General features: G+C 37.3%; 1 protein-coding gene across 1 annotated transcript; it reads right to left on the bottom strand.

The window, feature by feature from the left end:
- Positions 1–12039: 12039 nt before the first annotated feature.
- Positions 12040–17085, bottom strand: PRR27 (proline rich 27). Its single transcript, XM_047798125.1, has 2 exons — positions 17038–17085; positions 12040–12498 (listed from the first exon to the last, which is right to left on the bottom strand). The coding sequence occupies exons 1-2, from the start codon at positions 17083–17085 to the stop codon at positions 12040–12042; spliced, it is 507 nt and encodes a 168-aa protein (XP_047654081.1).

Below are 17085 nucleotides of genomic sequence, written 5' to 3'. Positions count from 1 at the left end.
AGAAAAAGAATATATATGTATGACTGAGTCACTTTGCTGTGCAGTAGAAATTGACAGAAATCAATTGTAACGGAAAAAATAAAACTCTTTAAAAAAGAAAAAAATGTAAAAATAAAAATGTAAAAAAGAAAGAAAGAAAAGTATCAGCAAAATCAAATAGAAAAAGGCCTTTTCCAAAGACTATTCTGTAAGTGATTCTTTCTTATCTAAATCTGGGGCCTGGGAACACTAACAGGACAATGATGCCACATAGATTGTGTCCACTCTGCTTAAGCAATTGAGGGGTTATTTTAAGTAGAAGAGCTGTAAAGCATAGGATAGTTTCTTTTCCTTTTTCCCTATGGATATTATCCAATTTCAGATAAATGAAATTACTTCGGTGTAAGTATATACCAAATATTGCATGGGGATACTTACACTAAAGTATTTATTGTTTATTTGAAAAATCAAATTTACCTGGCTGTTTCTCATTCATTTATTTTTGTGAAATCTGGCAACCATACATATGAAGTAATATCCAGAAGAGGTGAGGATGCAAACCATATAGAAAATAAGCATTCTGGACAAAGGAAACAGCAGGCTCAAAAACCTTGAATTGGAACCATCTCCACTCTGTTCAGAAAAGGCAAGGAGACCAGTATGATTGAGTAGAGGAAGCCAAGAAGAGATATGGTCAGAGAAGGGACTTTGACTTTTATTTCGATATGGGAATGTCTTAGAAAGCTATGAGTGAAGAGCAACAAGATAGCACTGGTATTCTGAAAGATTACTCGAGCAACTGTGTTGAAAATAAATTCTCAAAGTAGAGGTATGGGCAGACAGTCCAGTTTAGGGGCTACTCTGAAACTCAGGGGAGAAAATGATAGTGGTTCTAACCAAAGGACTTGGAGCATATCATAAGGGGTGACTGCATTTGGGATGTGTTTTGCTTAGGACTATTATGATTTACTAATAATCTCACATATGGCATGTGAAAAATAGGAATAAAGGATGAGTGGGGAGCTCCTGCTGTGGTGCAGTGAGTGAAGGATCTGGTATTGTCTCTGCAGTGTCTTGGCTGGATGCTGAGGTGAGGGTTTGATCTCCAGCCTGGCAAGGTGGGTTAAGGAGCTGCAGTGTGGGTTGCAGCTGTGGCTCAGATTTGGTCTCTGACCCAGGAACTTCCATGTGCCATGGGTGTAGTTAAAAAAAAAAAAAATGGGAGGACTGAGATAATGTTTATCCTTGTTTACTGTTAGGAAAACATAATAGATCTTGTGTGAAAGCATCAAAGATAATGCCTGGAAAACAGTAGGCCAGCCAACATTTATTTTCAAAGGTCTGTTCCTATGGAAGAGCAGAAATAATTTGATGTTAAACTATTTCTGGAAATTTTGAGGGGGCCATACCTGTGGCATATGGAAGTTCCCGGGCCAGGGATCGAATCCACACCATAGCAGCAACCCAAGCTGCTGCAGTGACAACACTGGATCCTTAACCCGCTGTACCACAAAGGAACTCCATTATATTGTAGATAAGTCAGAGGGTTCAGCCAGAAATGAATATTTTTCTGTATTCAACTGCTTGATTTTATTTACATAGTTAAGAAACTTTTTAGAAGAAACATCAATATGTAAATGACACAGCAATAACAGAATTTAGTGGTTGCTTACTACAATGCAGATGTATTACATAATCTCATATGGTACTCAAAATACTATTAGGTCGATACTTAGTGTTGTCCCAATACTGGAAAATTATCACCAGATAAATAATTTCCCTTGAACTACATTGTTTTTAATTACCGAACCTGGGATTTGAACCTGTTTGATCTGATCCCAGCATCATGTAATTACTAAAACAATACACTATGTTACTTATTAGTCATATTTAATCTGAGTCTATTAAATAATTAAAAGCAAAGCAATTTAGAGCTGATTTTTTACATTGCAGGGTAACTCATAAATTAGCTTGCACCTGTTAATAGTGTGCTCAAAAGCGAGGTATATTGTTCACCAGAAAAATCAAGAAGAGATTGTTCTATGGGCAGGTGGTTCTGACCAGATAAATCATTATCATTATGATGTTCATTTTGATCCTGTCCATGATTATTTATTTATTTATTGTCTTTTTGTCTTTTTAGGGCCACACCTGCAGCATATGGAGGTTCCCAGGCTAGGGGTCAAATTGGAGCTGTAGCCACCAGGCCTATGCCAGAGCCACACCAACGGGGGATCCAAGCTGCATCTGTGACCTACATCACAGCTCATGGCAATGCCGGATCCTTAACCCACTGAGCAAGGCCAGGGATCGAACCTGCAACCTCATTGTTCCTAGTCAGATTTATTTCTGCTGCGCCACAATGGGAGCTCCCATGATTATTTAAATACTAAGGATCTGAGCCACCTCTGTGACCTACACCACAGCTCTTGGCAATGCTGGATCCCTAACCTACTGAGCAAGGCCAGGGATCAAACCCACATCCTCATAGATACTAGTTGGGTTTGTTTCTGCTGAGCCACGACGGGGACTCCCTGAGCTATTGTGATTTCTGTCCCTTTCACTGTAGTTTTCATCAGGGTTATCATCATTTACATCACTTGTCTAAATTATTTTGACAGCTTCCTAACTTACTTCTATTATGACTTACTATTTTCTCCCTCCATTCTGTTTTCAATACTTCCATATGCTATATTACTAATAATACATCATGCCATTTTTCTACTTACCATATGTTAAAATTGCTAATTTATTTCTCTAAACCTAGGCAATAAACTCCTAGAGGTGAAGCCCTCTTTGTCTCTGTATGTCATATATTGGATGGGTAGTCTATATTTAATTATCATCTGATGAATTACTAAAGTTAAACTTTGTCTATATCTGGACTCTTATTGTTATCTAACATGACACTTGGAGCAGACATTCATGTTGCTGTTATTTCATTCTTCTAGACTTTATTTCTAGGAATTCAAGTGTCACCTATAAGATGACCTGGCCCATGGGGGATGCTCAATGTATATTGGATGAAAATATGTCATATCTTCACCCCTTGTTTTCAATTCTCACATGATGTTTCATTCTCCATCTTTGTCTAACCTGATATTCTAATTAGATGATCTTCTGTCGCTTTTGACATTTCAAAATTGACCTAACCAAACTGTCTTCTTTATTTTCTCCCTTTAAAAAAACAAAGCAGAACTCCACATAACAAACAAACAATAAAGGATTATCTTTTCTTTTATGATTTACCTATTCTTTTTCCACTTTCATTTGGTAAAACAATACAGAAACTCTGGATTCTTCTTTTGTTCCTTTCCACCCCTGGAAAGATTTCTCTTATCCAACCAGTCAGCAAATCTTATTTACTTTTGTCTCATTCTCTTCCTTTCTCAGTATGTCTCTTTATTTGTACTGTTACTAACCAAGGTTTTCTGGGTAGTGTTCTCAGTTTCAGTTTTTTCTCTTTCAAATATAGAACGTACATTGTCTCCATATTATCATTGTAAAAATAATACTTTAATTTCATCATTACCTCACCAAAAAATTCTTAATGGTTGCGAATGTTTAGGGGCCCTGTTTAGCCTCTCATTTAGTGCAGTGTGTAATCCATATTCTTAGGCTACTGAAGTTTAGATAATCTTTCCAGAATATCTTTTAAAATGCTGGTAATCTTTTTCAATGTTACCAATATTCAGCCATAAATAAGCTATTTTTTTTTTAACTTTCAGAAAACTCAGGTTTATTGTTGAGTAAGTGATCTTTCATAGAATTTGGAGGAGTTTACTTTGTGTGCACAAGTGGATGAAATTATTTTCTAGAAATTATTTAGATTAAATTTTCTTCTCTTTCTTCTCAGCCTTTAGTGCACTTTAGAATTATCTTGGGAACATTAAAAAAATACCATTACCTAGATCCATCGCACCAATTAAATTAGAATTTTTGTATAAGCCTTGTTAAAAATGATACAGAAGAGAGTTATTCAAATGTGCAGTCAGGGTTGATGGTGAGATTGGCAAATATTCAACAGCTATCAAAATACCTACTTTTGATACTAGAGAGAACACTTTGTGACACTTGGCAGATGTATACTATTGGATGCAAGTAACCTGTTTATATTAAATCTTTGTTTACTTACCAGACATTTTTAAAGTAACCACTGTGTGCCAGGCTCTGTCACCTGATGCTTTAGAGACAGGGCATCTGAACTACAATAACCATAGCTTACGTGTATCAGGCACTTTTAGGTATTGTGTCTTTCCATAGACTCAACTAGTTTTTAATAGGTTGAGACTATTAAGCCTATTTTTCAGATCTAAAAGTCCGTCTTAGAGAGCTTAAGTGACATACCTCATGTCATGAAGCTAACTGTTGTTAGAACCAGGACACAGGCCTAGGATACAATTCTTCTGTGTCTAGAACACTGTCTATTAACTAGTCTTCTTCTGACAAGACCTACTTCTGATTCTGAAGGAATACAAATAAATAAATACCTTAGAAAATCACAGGTATTCCTTGAGGGCGTTTACTGTGGTGGATTCATCTTTGTTTCCTGTGATCTAACACCATGCCTGGACTCAAACAGACGGTCAGCATATTTGTTGAGCTCAAGCAAACCTGTGGGTACTCATGGCTAGCGATGGGATAATGTGTCATCTCTAAAGGACTAGTTGTCCTTTAACAGGACATCTCTAGAGAAATACTACAGTGTAAACGCTGAGAGTTGGGTTTTCTCGATTTTGTAATGCAAGTGCTTGATTTAAGCTTTTGATTGCTAGGGCATCCACTTCAAAGAGCCATCCGCTTCAAAGGTGGCACTCTCTTGAAAAAAAAAAAATATATATATATGTATGTATTTGCCAGCTACAGGAAGTGGGGCCAGCCTCCCCATCCTCTACCCCAGACACCTTTGTTTTAGAGATTGTGGTTGATTTTGATAACCGATTATTTGGGCCACGTGTTTTTTTCTCTTTCCCCATGCTTTAAATATCTGCTCTTCACCAGTAAAGAGTGAGCCCTTGAAACCCTAGGCCCCCATCCTTGACCCCAGTAAAAGCGAACCCCAGCCCTGTGCCTTTTCTCTCTCTACCTGGAAACTTGCTGTATGGCCCTAGTGTGATATATAACTTCCAGTACCTATAAGCAATAAACTTTTTTTTTTTTTTTCAAAATTTCCTGATGTTTATTCCTGAGGGTATCTTTCTGTTATACTATACAGTCCAAGCACAGCATTGGTTACCAATAGCCTGGGATCAGATCACAACACATATAAGCTCAAATGAATTTTAAATAATGTGATTTTGCAGGTGATAGCAGTATGGTGTGAGAAATTGGGAGTCTGAATGAATCCTCTCAACTTTAGATATAAGCATTGGTAGCAATCAACAAGCCAGGTTTTGCAAGCTACATCTGTTTCTTTAATTGGAAATTTTTTTCCACAAACTGGCATTATAGTATTTCCAAGAAAAAGGAATGTATTAAAATATCATACACTTAAACTAGTTTACAAATTTTATCCAATTATTGAGTGGTGTGGATGTGAATATTAGAGGGATATGATAGGAAATTTAGTACATTGTGGATCCATTTGAATGTACAAAAGAGAAGAGAAAAACTACAGACCAATGAGACAGTAACTGAGTTCCTTCATGACATTGCAATTATCTCAGAAATGTTGCCAATAGTATCTGAAAGTTGGTAGGTACCAAACACTATATATATAGATATTTTTCATAATTTACTTTTAGATAGTTATTCATTTTTTTAAATGAACTATTGACAGGAACCATGATTTGGGTTTTAAACAATTTGAGAGTTGGACAGAGCACTTAAATAAAGATTTAAAATTTAATAAGGACTTTTTAAAAATAAACAGTGGAGGTTAAATTGGGCTACACTTTTATCACGTCACCTGATTAAATCCTTGAGATGATATGTCTACTCTTAGGCGAGCTAACAGCTCTTAGGAAGCCATTGGAAAATAGAACCTTACTGATGTGTAAGTTAGTTGTAATTGGCTGCATATGATGAAGTATTACAAGAAAGAAAATGAATTGAGGGAAAAAATGGCTGGTTTACAAACAGACAAAAAAGTGAATAGAGGGAATATAGAGCACTGGAAAGCTGACTTCATACACAAAACAAACAATAAGCAACAGGATTTGAAAATCTTTGAACAACAAAAGCCAAATATACATGTTTTTAAATGACTCAGGGAAAAAAGTCAGGTTAATAGTGTTATATTCCCATGTATTTTTCCTGAAAACTTTGTTGAAGTCACCATTTAAGACAAACAAGCATAAGGGAGAGAAAATTATTTTAGGAAAAGATATTTGATGTAGTTACTGGTACATGTCATTGACTAGAGGCAAATAGATTAGATTCCTACAAGATTTTTTATTGAACTTGATTGTCAAAGAAAAACCCCAAGCCCAGACTAAAAATCTCATTTGACTATTTGAGAATTAAAATAACTAATTCCTGAGTCTCCAGTTTTTCACAGTAGACCATAGGCTTTGAAAGCCACCAAGGATGGCAAATCCACCTTAGGTATGACTGAAGAGAATAATGGATTAGCATGAATTTTCAGAGAGAAAAATCAGGGAACTTTCCTTACCTCATGTTGTTACTATGTCTGTTCCAGGAGATTTTAGAATTGCTATGAACCTTGATGAATGTTTCTAAATGGGAGTGTTTATTTTGTTCATCCTGTTTCAGTTTTATCATTGCACATTGGATATATTTATTCGGCAGATAACTTTTCTTTTCAACTCAATTTTTAAGAACAGGATGAATCACATATACAGTATGATAGACCATTGGAATTCTGAATTTTGTCTTACTTGGCAAGAAAGTGTCCACATTCTGTTTGGGAGGCAGAGTGAAATGGATGTGTTTTAACCAGTGAGGCGAGGTGTGGAGATATATGCTATGTATTCACAAGTCTAGTTTTCCTTAGCTACCCTTATTATTACATTGGGGCCATGTGACTGCCTATTAAATAATGGAAGATGAAGAGAAGTGATAAAACCTCTTTCAGTCTTGGCCACAGAACTTTCCTTGAAATCTTTCACCTCTTCTCTTTCCCCTATCAGCTTAGATAAAAACAAAGTGTTTTATGATGGTAAAGCCATATGGCGAAAAAACTCAGATTTTTGTTTTGCTCTTTGAAGCCAGTGCCATAGCAGAACTAGCCAACTTCCACTGGGCTGTGGTGTAATTGAAAAATAATTATTTGAGTTCCCTTGTGACACAGTGGGTTAAGGATGTGGCATTGTCACTGCAGCGGTTTGGGTCACTGCTGCAATTCAGGTTTGATCCCTGGCCCAGGAACTTCCATAGGCCATGGGTGTGGCCAAAAAAAAAAAAAGAAAAATAATTATTTATTGGGTTAAACTGCTCAGATTTGGGGGTTCTATATTATAATAATAACCTTGTTTTAAGTAACATTTGAGAGAAGAGCTAAGATAAATAAAACATGAAGTCATAAAAGTAATGGAAGTCTCATCACCAGGGGTAAAGATTAGGCATTAATTTTGATATGGACATCATGCAGCTCTTGAGAGTTATGAAAGTGCATGATCTGACTTAAAGACATAGGATTGGAACAGATGCTGGATAGACAAGGGTGTTTGCAGAGGCATCAGTTAAGAAGTGCTGCTGTAGTACTGCAAGCAACAAATTATGGTGGTTTTAGCCAGATGGTAGCAATGGAAATGGTAAGAATTTGTTAGATTCTGTTTCTAATTCAAAGGTAGAGCTGACAATATATACTGATATCTTGGATGTGATTTATGAGTGAAAGGAATGGGTAAAGGATGACTCCAAGTTTTGTGCAGTAATTTCCCAAGATGAGAAAGAAACAGCCAGAAGAAATAGCTTCCATGTCTTTATAACATGAAAGTTAAGAGTTCAGTTTTTGCTCCTTCTTGGAAGGCTCAGGAATAGGTGAAACTAAATATTTTTCAAGCCCACTAGTTTTTTCAAGCCCAGTAGTTTTCTGGTCAGTGCTGAAAAATTACACTGAAATTAACACAAACTTATTTTAAATATTAAATACTCAAAAAATCAAATTTATTTCTTGTTAAGTCTTTTTTTAAGTGAAAAAATAGACTGATATTCTTATTGAGTCTGAGTATTTCTTAGTTGTGCTGGATGGAGGTGGGTCATGTATTTAGCATTCGCATATATTCTCATTCTTAGTGGAGGTTACATATTTAGGAAGTAGCACTTTAAAACTGTGAGTTGAGAAAAAATATACCATAAACATCTTTTGTGTCTCAATTTAATCCAAAGAAAAACTGTCACAAATCAACCAATATGGTGAGACTGACATTTTTAATGTAACAGAATGAGTCTTTCTTTCTTTTTTTTTTTTTTTTTGGTAGCTTTCACTGGTTTCTGTACCCATTATTCCTGAAAAAGGAAAATAATATATTAGTTTTGTGTAAAAAAGACCTAATTACTTGTGCTATAGAAAACTGCTTTTGTTGCTTTACAATTAAGGGACAATATCTAATGGTGACCTACAAATGCGCACTACAATTAAAAGACATATAAGAGAGGAGTTCCCGTCGTGGCGCAGTGGTTAACGAATCCGACCAGGAACCATGAGGTTACGGTTCGATCCCTGCCCTTGCTCAGTGGGTTAACGATCCGGCGTTGCCGTGAGCTGTGGTGTAGGTGGCAGATGCGGCTTGGATCCCGTGTTTCTGTGGCTCTGGTGTAGGCTGGCAGCTATAGCTCCGATTCGACCCCTAGCCTGGGAACCTCCATATGCCGCGGGAGCGGCCCAAGAAATGGCAAAAAGACAAAAAAAAAAGACATATAAGAGAAACAAGCTTGTTTTCCTCTATCTTGTCCATATAGTACGTTCTTTAACAGTTACTTTAAAATTATAATGCTAATTAAATAGTATGATTTATTTGCATGTAGGTGTATATTATATATGACTTCTTTTGTGTGGATGTTGGGTTTAGATCAACAGTATCCTGATGCTGAATGATTTGGAGGAGAATTACTTCTCTCCCATAAGAGAATTTTCCTTTAATTGTTGTAAATTAAGTAATTAATATAGTAGGAAATGAAATGCAGATGCTTACTAAACATGTGAAATTGTTAAATTTATGGAATATCTTGAACAAATTCAAGGATAATTTGAACAACAAAGAAGAATCAATATCCTTTCATGTAACAGTAAAATAAATAAAACCCCAAAGAATATCACAGTAAGCAGGGCTCAACTCAAAATTTAAGCCTTTTCATCTCCTTTGTAATAGCTGCTATGAGAAGCACCACGGCCAAACAGTAAGTGGTATCAAGTTTGTTTTTCAATTCTGCCTTAAGTACCGATGCCACCTCAGTAGAAATTCTGATTTGGTTGACAGTCAAATAAAGCCTTGCAGTTTTCCTGTCCAGTGAATATTTATGACAATAAAATTGTGAAAAAGTAAAAACAGGCTTTGGAAGGGATAAAGGAATGAGAACTTGGAATGAGGGAAGCAAGTTTTTTGTTTAGATGGCTAAGATGGATGGGATGACTCCATTCGAGCTTGTTGACTGTGCCTTTCTTCCCAGGACAGTGTGTGATGGTGGGTGGGGGGCAAGGCTGGGGTGGTGGAAAGGCCAGGACAGGAGATTTGGGATCTAAATGGTCTCTTTGTTTGTTCTCTAAAACAGTGCTTCTCAGTGTGGGCTAAGAATAATGGTTGAATAAATAACATACAGAATGATCTGTGAGAACCTTAACAAGGGTCTTGCTCATCCATAATTCAATCACCTTCCCCTTGTGGAAGTTTCTTCCCTATGTTGACCTCTGTTATTTTAAAATATCCACGTCATAATCAACTTGGATCAATGTGAGCAAGAACTGTCCAAAAGTGGCTTGTTTCTTACACAGGACATGAGTTCCTAATTTCAGAGATCTGAGGAACAGACTAGCAGTGTCTCGCCATACCCCACTTTCTCATTTTCATTTAGTAAAAATAGATTCAAAAGGAGGTTCAAGTGATGAGATTCTGTCTATTTAATACATGATTTTTAAATCTCATGATCATGCGTGACTTACAGAGATAAATACATGGTGCTCTCTTCTCTTTCTTTTTTGTACCTAAAAAAAAAAAAAAGATCTGTCATAAATGATAAAATGTATTTCATTTCATAGTATTGAACATATCTTTTTTTTTTGACCACACCCATGGCATGTGGAAGTTCCTGGGCCAGGGATGGAACCCATACCACAGCAGCAATATGAGCCTCTGCAGTGACAATGCCTGATTCTTAAACTGGTGTGCCACAAGGGAACTCCCAAACATATCTTTTCTGAAAACATTTAATCTCTAAGAAGTTGTGCCCTGGTGATTTCTTTATAGCTCATATTTATAATTCTCTATATTGCCATCAGACTTAGCTCTTGGAAACAGAGAATAGGTCAAAATCTCCTTTCAATGAAAGTCTTTAATAAATTCCTTTGGCTATAGGAATCAGTCTAAGATAGTTAGCTGTGTTTTCAAGGCCTCTTTTTATCAAGTCTTATTTCTTCTTATTCATACTTTCTAAAATTTCTCCCTACCCCCATGTGAGCCATGAACTACAGGTGTGTATATACTGGTAGAGGGAGAGTGCTTTGTGTCAAAGAAACCTACTGAAGGGACATGTTAACGTGTGGAGCATTGAAGAATAAGCAGGGGTCTTCAAACCTCTCTGGATCAATTCCAAGTAACCATTTAACTTGATCCTGATCCCTATCAGGGACAAGGGAACAGGAAGAAATGATTGTACTTTCTCCTAGGAAACAACTACTAGGAGTATTCAATTAGTAGCAATTTACTTTATAAATCATTCACTGTTGGATTTAACCTCCCATTTGTCTTCAGCCTGTGCTCAGGGTTCAAAGAATCTTTGATGTGTGTTGAAATCCCACTTTCCCTTTTATAAAAGAGTCACATCTAAAACTTAGGGACAAAGTGCTTCTACATATTTTTCAAAAAAAATCATTCTTTTTAAAGTTTTACTCTAGGTCAAGATGAGTAACAGAAACTGAATTTACCCTTTGCCCAGAAACAAATTTAAGAAATACTAAAAATACAAGAAACAGTAATTTCTCAAGATCTGAGCATCAGGCTATGAAGAAGAGCTATCTCTGAGAGACAGGAAGCAAAGGCAATGGACTCTGATTGTTCAAGTTCACTGCGTGGATTATTTCCAGACCTGAGTGAAGGGAGCTGGAGCTGGGAGCTCAGGAAGACCAAGATGGCTGAAATTCACAGGGAAGAGAGTCTGATGGAAAGAGAGGGACACAAAGACATAGATGCAAAGATCTCACAAGGTTATCCTATGTTCACAGCAGCATTATTTACATACCCAAGATAGGGAAGCAATGGATGTGTCCATCCATAGATGAATGGATAAGAAAGATGTGGTATATATGATGAAATATTACTTGGCCATAAAAAGAATGGGATTCTGTCTTTTGCATGACATCCAGTTCAGCAATTAAAATGTTCATCAAAAAAAATGAATGGGTAAAAAATTACAATATGTCCATTTTATCCTATATTACTTTGCAAAAATATGACTGAACTATTGATCTGTATAATTACATGAATAAATCTCAAAATAACTGTGCTGAGTTTGAGAACCAAACACAAAACAGTCTATACAGCATGATTCTGCTTACATAGAATTCTGGAAAATGCAAAACAATCTGTACTGACAGAAAATAGATTGAAGACAGGAAAAACCAGGTGGGATTATTAACAAATAATGGCAGGAAACTTCTGGCTTTGGTAGATATATTCATTAAGCTGGTGGTTTTTTTCCATGGATGTGTGTGTGTCTATATGTCAAACTATATATATGTGTCAAAACTTATCAAAGTATACACTTTCAGTATTGGTAGTCTGCTGTTTGTCATTGAATCTCAGTAAAGCTGCTCAAAATATGTGAGCCGATATATGTTTGCTTGTGCAGAAACTCCTTCCTTCCGGCTCCTGCAAATCTCATGCGTTGCGGGAGGAAGACTGAGGCGACCCACCTGGTCAAGAAAAGCAGCCGGCTGAGGTTCTAGGGCCGCAGGGGTGCAGCTGCAGGTTCAGCTTCATCAGGCTCAGTCACAGCAGGCAGAGCCAGGTCTGGGATAGTGGGTGGGGGTGTAGTAGGAGGGGCAAGAGGCATAGCTATGTAGAGTTCAGCTGCGGTAGGTATAACCTTTTCATCTGGGAGAAAAGGCCCCCTGGTTCTGCTGGAGGAAGGGACATGGCCGAAAGCCCCACCAGGAGGAGGATGACGCGACAACCAAGAAGGCATGGGAAAATTAGGAATGCGGTAGAGGGGGGCTCCAGGAGCACCGAGGATCCAGGCATAAGGAGGGATCCCTGTATCAGGGTCAGGATTCCCAGGGTAATGGGGGAGATTCTTCCTTGGAGGAGAGACGGGAGGGGTGAATTCACTTTCTGGCATGGGGTAAATAATATCCAGAGATGGGTTAATTGGGTAGCGACGGCCATGAATGTCTTTGTGATCCTGAAGGAGAGCAAAGAAGTTAATGCTGATTACCTCTACCCTATCTACGTATTACTTATGTTCTGACTTGACGTTATACAATGAGTGAAGTTTATTTTTTTTACTTTTTTTTTTGTCTTTTTGCCATTTCTTGGGCCGCTCCCGCAGCATATGGAGGTTCCCAGGCTAGGGGTCGAATCAGAGCTGTAGCCAACGGCCTATGCCACGGCCACAGCAAAGTGGGATCTGAGCTGCGTCTGCAACCTACACCACAGCTCAGGCAACCCTGGATCCTTAACCCACTGAGCAAGGCCAGGGATCGAACCCACAACCTCATGGTTCCTCGTCGGATCCGTTAACCACTGAGCCACGACGGGAACTCCGAGTGAAGTTTATTTTTGTTTAAGAATTCCACTTGCGTCTCAACCTCAAGGCTAATGTGCTCGTATCGTCTTTGAAGCAGGCACTAATAATTTCTTAAGAAGTGGAATAAGCCCCCATTCCGAAAGAAGTATTTTGTGTGTCAGCAAATTGGAGTGTCATAAACTGCGCAGTAGGCCAGCCTCGGCCAGGACAAAAATAGCCGAAAAGAACATGCGCTATTATTGAAAATGGAAGAGATGGAAGATTTCAAGCTTTGCTAGTGATTGTTAGTTTTTAATTATCTGTGCAGGGGTGGGTTGGTGGGGACAGAGTGGTCAGACAGTGAAACAATTTATTTTCAATTTTAGAATGTGCACGTTCTCTTCGTCTATTTTTGTCCTGGCCTGGGCTTACTCCTCCTCTGCACTGTCCCCCGCTGCCCTGCCCCGCCCCTCCCCCATCCCCAGCCCAGTGCGCTCAGGACTCTCCCGGTCTCTGAAGGGCCTCAAGGAAGCCCTCACTGAGTTATACCTCTTCTAGCTCCTTCGGAACTCCTTTCACCCTGCCTCAAAGCTTCTACTTGGAGCCCAGGCATCTCAAATTGTTCCGAAGAAGGCAAGGAGACTGCATGTGGATGATGTCTACTGCCTTTTTCTTTTCCAATTGAGATATAATTGGCTATAGTAAATAACACAGTCTCGTGTATTTAACAGTTGCATAGAAGAGTTCCCTTAGTGGCTCAGTGGTTAATGAATCCAACTAGGAACCACGAGGTTGCGGGTTCCATCCCTGGCCTCACTCAGTGGGTTAAGGATTCAGTGCCCTGAGCTGTGGTGTAGGTTGCAGACGCGGCTGGGATCCCACGTTGCTGTGGCTCTGGTGTAGGCTGGTGGCTACAGCTCCGATTAGACCCCTAGCCTGGGAATCTCCATATGCCATGGGTGCAGCCCTAGAAAAGGCAAAACAAACAAACAAACAAAACCCAACAAAACAGTTGCAAAGAAAGAAGATCTGTAAAATTTTCATCCTGAGAAAAAAATTGTAACTATGTGTGGAAATGGATATTAACTAATGCTAATGATCATTTCAGAATATATACCACTGGCTTTTCATATTTAATTTTCCCTCTTGTGTTTTCTTTTTAAAAGAGACAATTATTAATGTTACTAATGCATTTACTGTTACATTTCACATGGGATTTTTAGTAGAAGGACTTCCTCATTCTCCTTTAATTGCTCTGGGTTTGTCTATTACATGTGTGGAAAATTGTCAGGAAGGTCACAACCTTATGTAAGAATTTATGGAAAATTAATTTCTTGGTCTCACATACATGAAGATTTGTTTCCTATCATACATTTGTCAGTTTTATGAGTAAATTTGGTATGTGTTTGTTTATACATCAAGATTCTAGATTCTTGTATTCGTTGCATGGTCTAATTATAATTCAAGAAATTAAAAATTTGCATAACAAGTATAATTTTAAAATATAATAAGCAATATTTAACATTTCTTATCATATGTTTCTTTTAATGCTAACCATATTATCCATGAGGATGAGGGTTCCATCGCTGGCCTGCTCAGGGTGTTAAAGATCCGGCATTGCTGTGGCTGTGGTGTAGGCTGGCAGCTTCAGCTTCTGTTCAGCCTATAGCCTAGGAACTTCCATATGCCTCAGGTATGGCCCTGAAAAGCCACAATAAATAAATGAATAATAAATAAAAATGCATCTTTATATAGGAGTTATCTTATGGCACAGCAGGTTAAGGATCCAGTGTTGTCACTGAAGTGGCTTGGGTCGCTGATTGGATCCCTGGCCCAGGAACTTTCATATGCTGGGTGTGGACAAAAAAAAAAAAAATGTATCTATAAGGATGAGCATATTTACATTTATACATCCTGTAATTGTTTATTCATACGGATATCCAGTTTCACTGCCTATTCATTAGGTAAATACTTTTAAATGAAAAGTAATTCTATAAATAAAGTTTTATATTGTAAAAATGAACCATTGATAAAAAAGGCAGCATTTTCCAACAAGCAGGAAACTGAGTCTGTGTTTATAAATAGTGCCTGTTATTTACAGTTTAACTTGGAATTCATGTCAAGAAAATAACTCCATCAATTGATTAACATTAAAAGAAACGTGATAAGAAATGCAGCTTTAGGGAGTTCCCGTTGTTGTGGCTCAGTGGATTTCCACAATGGGAACTTCCTAAAGATGCATTTTAAAATGAGACCATCACAGCAAGAGAAGAGAACATGTTCCAAAATTACTTTCTTAAATTACTGGCAAAGCCTTCCGGTATTCATCACTTAGTTTGCTGAAGTAAAGTTAGTATGACATTGCCATACAGTTTTACAGAGGCGTGAGGAAGAAACCTGCGCATGGCAAAAATTTTATCACACTACAAAGGGAGTACCTTTAATGCTTCTGCTTATTGAAAAGAAATAAAGACCTTACAGTTGAAATATGTTGAACCCAAATATATTGTTTCTCTCAATTAAGAAGAGAGTAATAGTACTAATATTTTAACAGCAATGGTAGTCACAAAATTGCATTGTACAAAATTGGGTTTTAAAATGAAAAATATGCTTTAAAGTAAAAGCAAATATATTTATACCTAAATGAAAAGAAAAAAATGTTTTACCTCATCAATGACATGGAAACGCTTCTAAAACAAAAGAAAAAAATTTACTTTGGTTATTTATTGAAAAACATCTGTATCTGAATTTTATATTACAGAAGAATTAGTACTTTATTTTTAGTATAGTTAGTTTCTTTTTGAGATAAGAATCACTACTATAAATTATTTGTTTATTGTTATTATCATTATATGTTTTTGACCTAGACTATTGTCCTAGGAAATTTTACCTTAGCTGGTGGATTTTGGTTTATAATTTTCTAGATGTACATAAATCTTACCATCTGAAGGATCATTCAGTCTTACTCATTTATGTGGTTTTGCTGTTCTCTTTCACCTCTCAGGTTTTATTTGCATTCTGTGTGTGTGTGTGTGTGTGTGTGTTTGTAGTTTGTCATTGCATAATGACTATATGTCCACTTGTTCTCCAGTCATGCTTCAAATTCTTTCATGAATTGCTCACAGATTATACAACATGGAATGAGATAAGGATGGCAGAATAGTGTAGAAAAGCCATCATTTACTATTTTAAGCCTTAGTTTAATTCAGGTGATTTTAGGAGATTTATAAGTATCTTGACATTTGCAAAGATGATGATAATAATTAGTAATGTCAGTTAGTAACTAGATAATAATTATTAATAATATCAGATAAATTTGAGTTCCTACAATATCCTAGGTACTCTGCTAAGTGCATTACATAATTGTCAGAGTTAATAGTCAAAGCAATCCTATGAGGTAGATGTCATAATTTTCTCCTTTTTACAAAAGAGAATATTTAATACACGCTTTGGCTAGGGTTAAGGATTTTCAGCTATTTCTTATATTAGAGGCTCATCTATTTACACTACACTGATGGTCATTATTTCCATTTACTTTATTTATTTATTTATTTATTTAGTTAGTTAGTTAATTAGTTAGTTATTTTAGGCCATACCTGTGGCCTATGGAAGTTCCCAGGCTAGGGGTCCAATCAGAGCTGCAGCTGCTGACCATAGCCACAGGCACAGCCACAGCAATGCAGGATCTGAGCCGCCTCTGCAACCTACACCACAGCTCAGGGCAATGCTGGATCCTTAACCCACTGAACAGGGCCAGGGATCGAACCTGCATCCTCATGGATCCTAGTCAGGTTCATTATCGCTAAGCCACAGTGGTAACCCCTGTCCATTTATCTCAACTCCATCCAATACTCCCTGTGACTACATAAATGCCTCCAGCAATGGGACTGCACTATCAGGGAAAGCCTAATCCAGGTTTCCATAATTTGAAGTCGTAAACTATTAAGATTATCTACATGGGATTCTAGTTCCCTATAATTTTATCCTCCTCAAGCCCACTTAATTTCTGAACTCATCTCTTTTCCTTGCTATTTACCCATTTCTAGATCATACTTTATTATTGTGACTTTCAAAATTTCTTTTGAAACGTTTGATGCAACAGGTCTCATGACTATTAACATGTCTCTCTGCCGCATCTATCACTAACATGAATCCCTATCTACAATTATTTGATGACTGTACTATTGCTGCAATTTTAAAAATCCATCTACTCACCTTTGCAGAAGCAACATACATGAGGTAGGCCCAAAGCAGAAGCTTCAT

This window comes from Phacochoerus africanus, chromosome 10 (genome assembly GCF_016906955.1).
Source record: "Phacochoerus africanus isolate WHEZ1 chromosome 10, ROS_Pafr_v1, whole genome shotgun sequence".
NCBI classification, from domain to species: Eukaryota; Metazoa; Chordata; class Mammalia; order Artiodactyla; family Suidae; genus Phacochoerus; species Phacochoerus africanus.
Note: the sequence above shows the minus strand (reverse complement) of the source record. Positions and strands in the feature narration are given on the sequence as shown.

Coding starts and splice junctions, on each gene's coding strand:
- PRR27 (XM_047798125.1), bottom strand. CDS start 17,085: ATGAAGCTTCTGCTTTGGGCCTACCTCATGTATGTTGCTTCTGCAAAG. Junction 12,499..17,037: donor TGTATGTTGCTTCTGCAAAG/GTGAGTAGATGG, acceptor GCTCTCCTTCAG/GATCACAAAGACATTCATGG.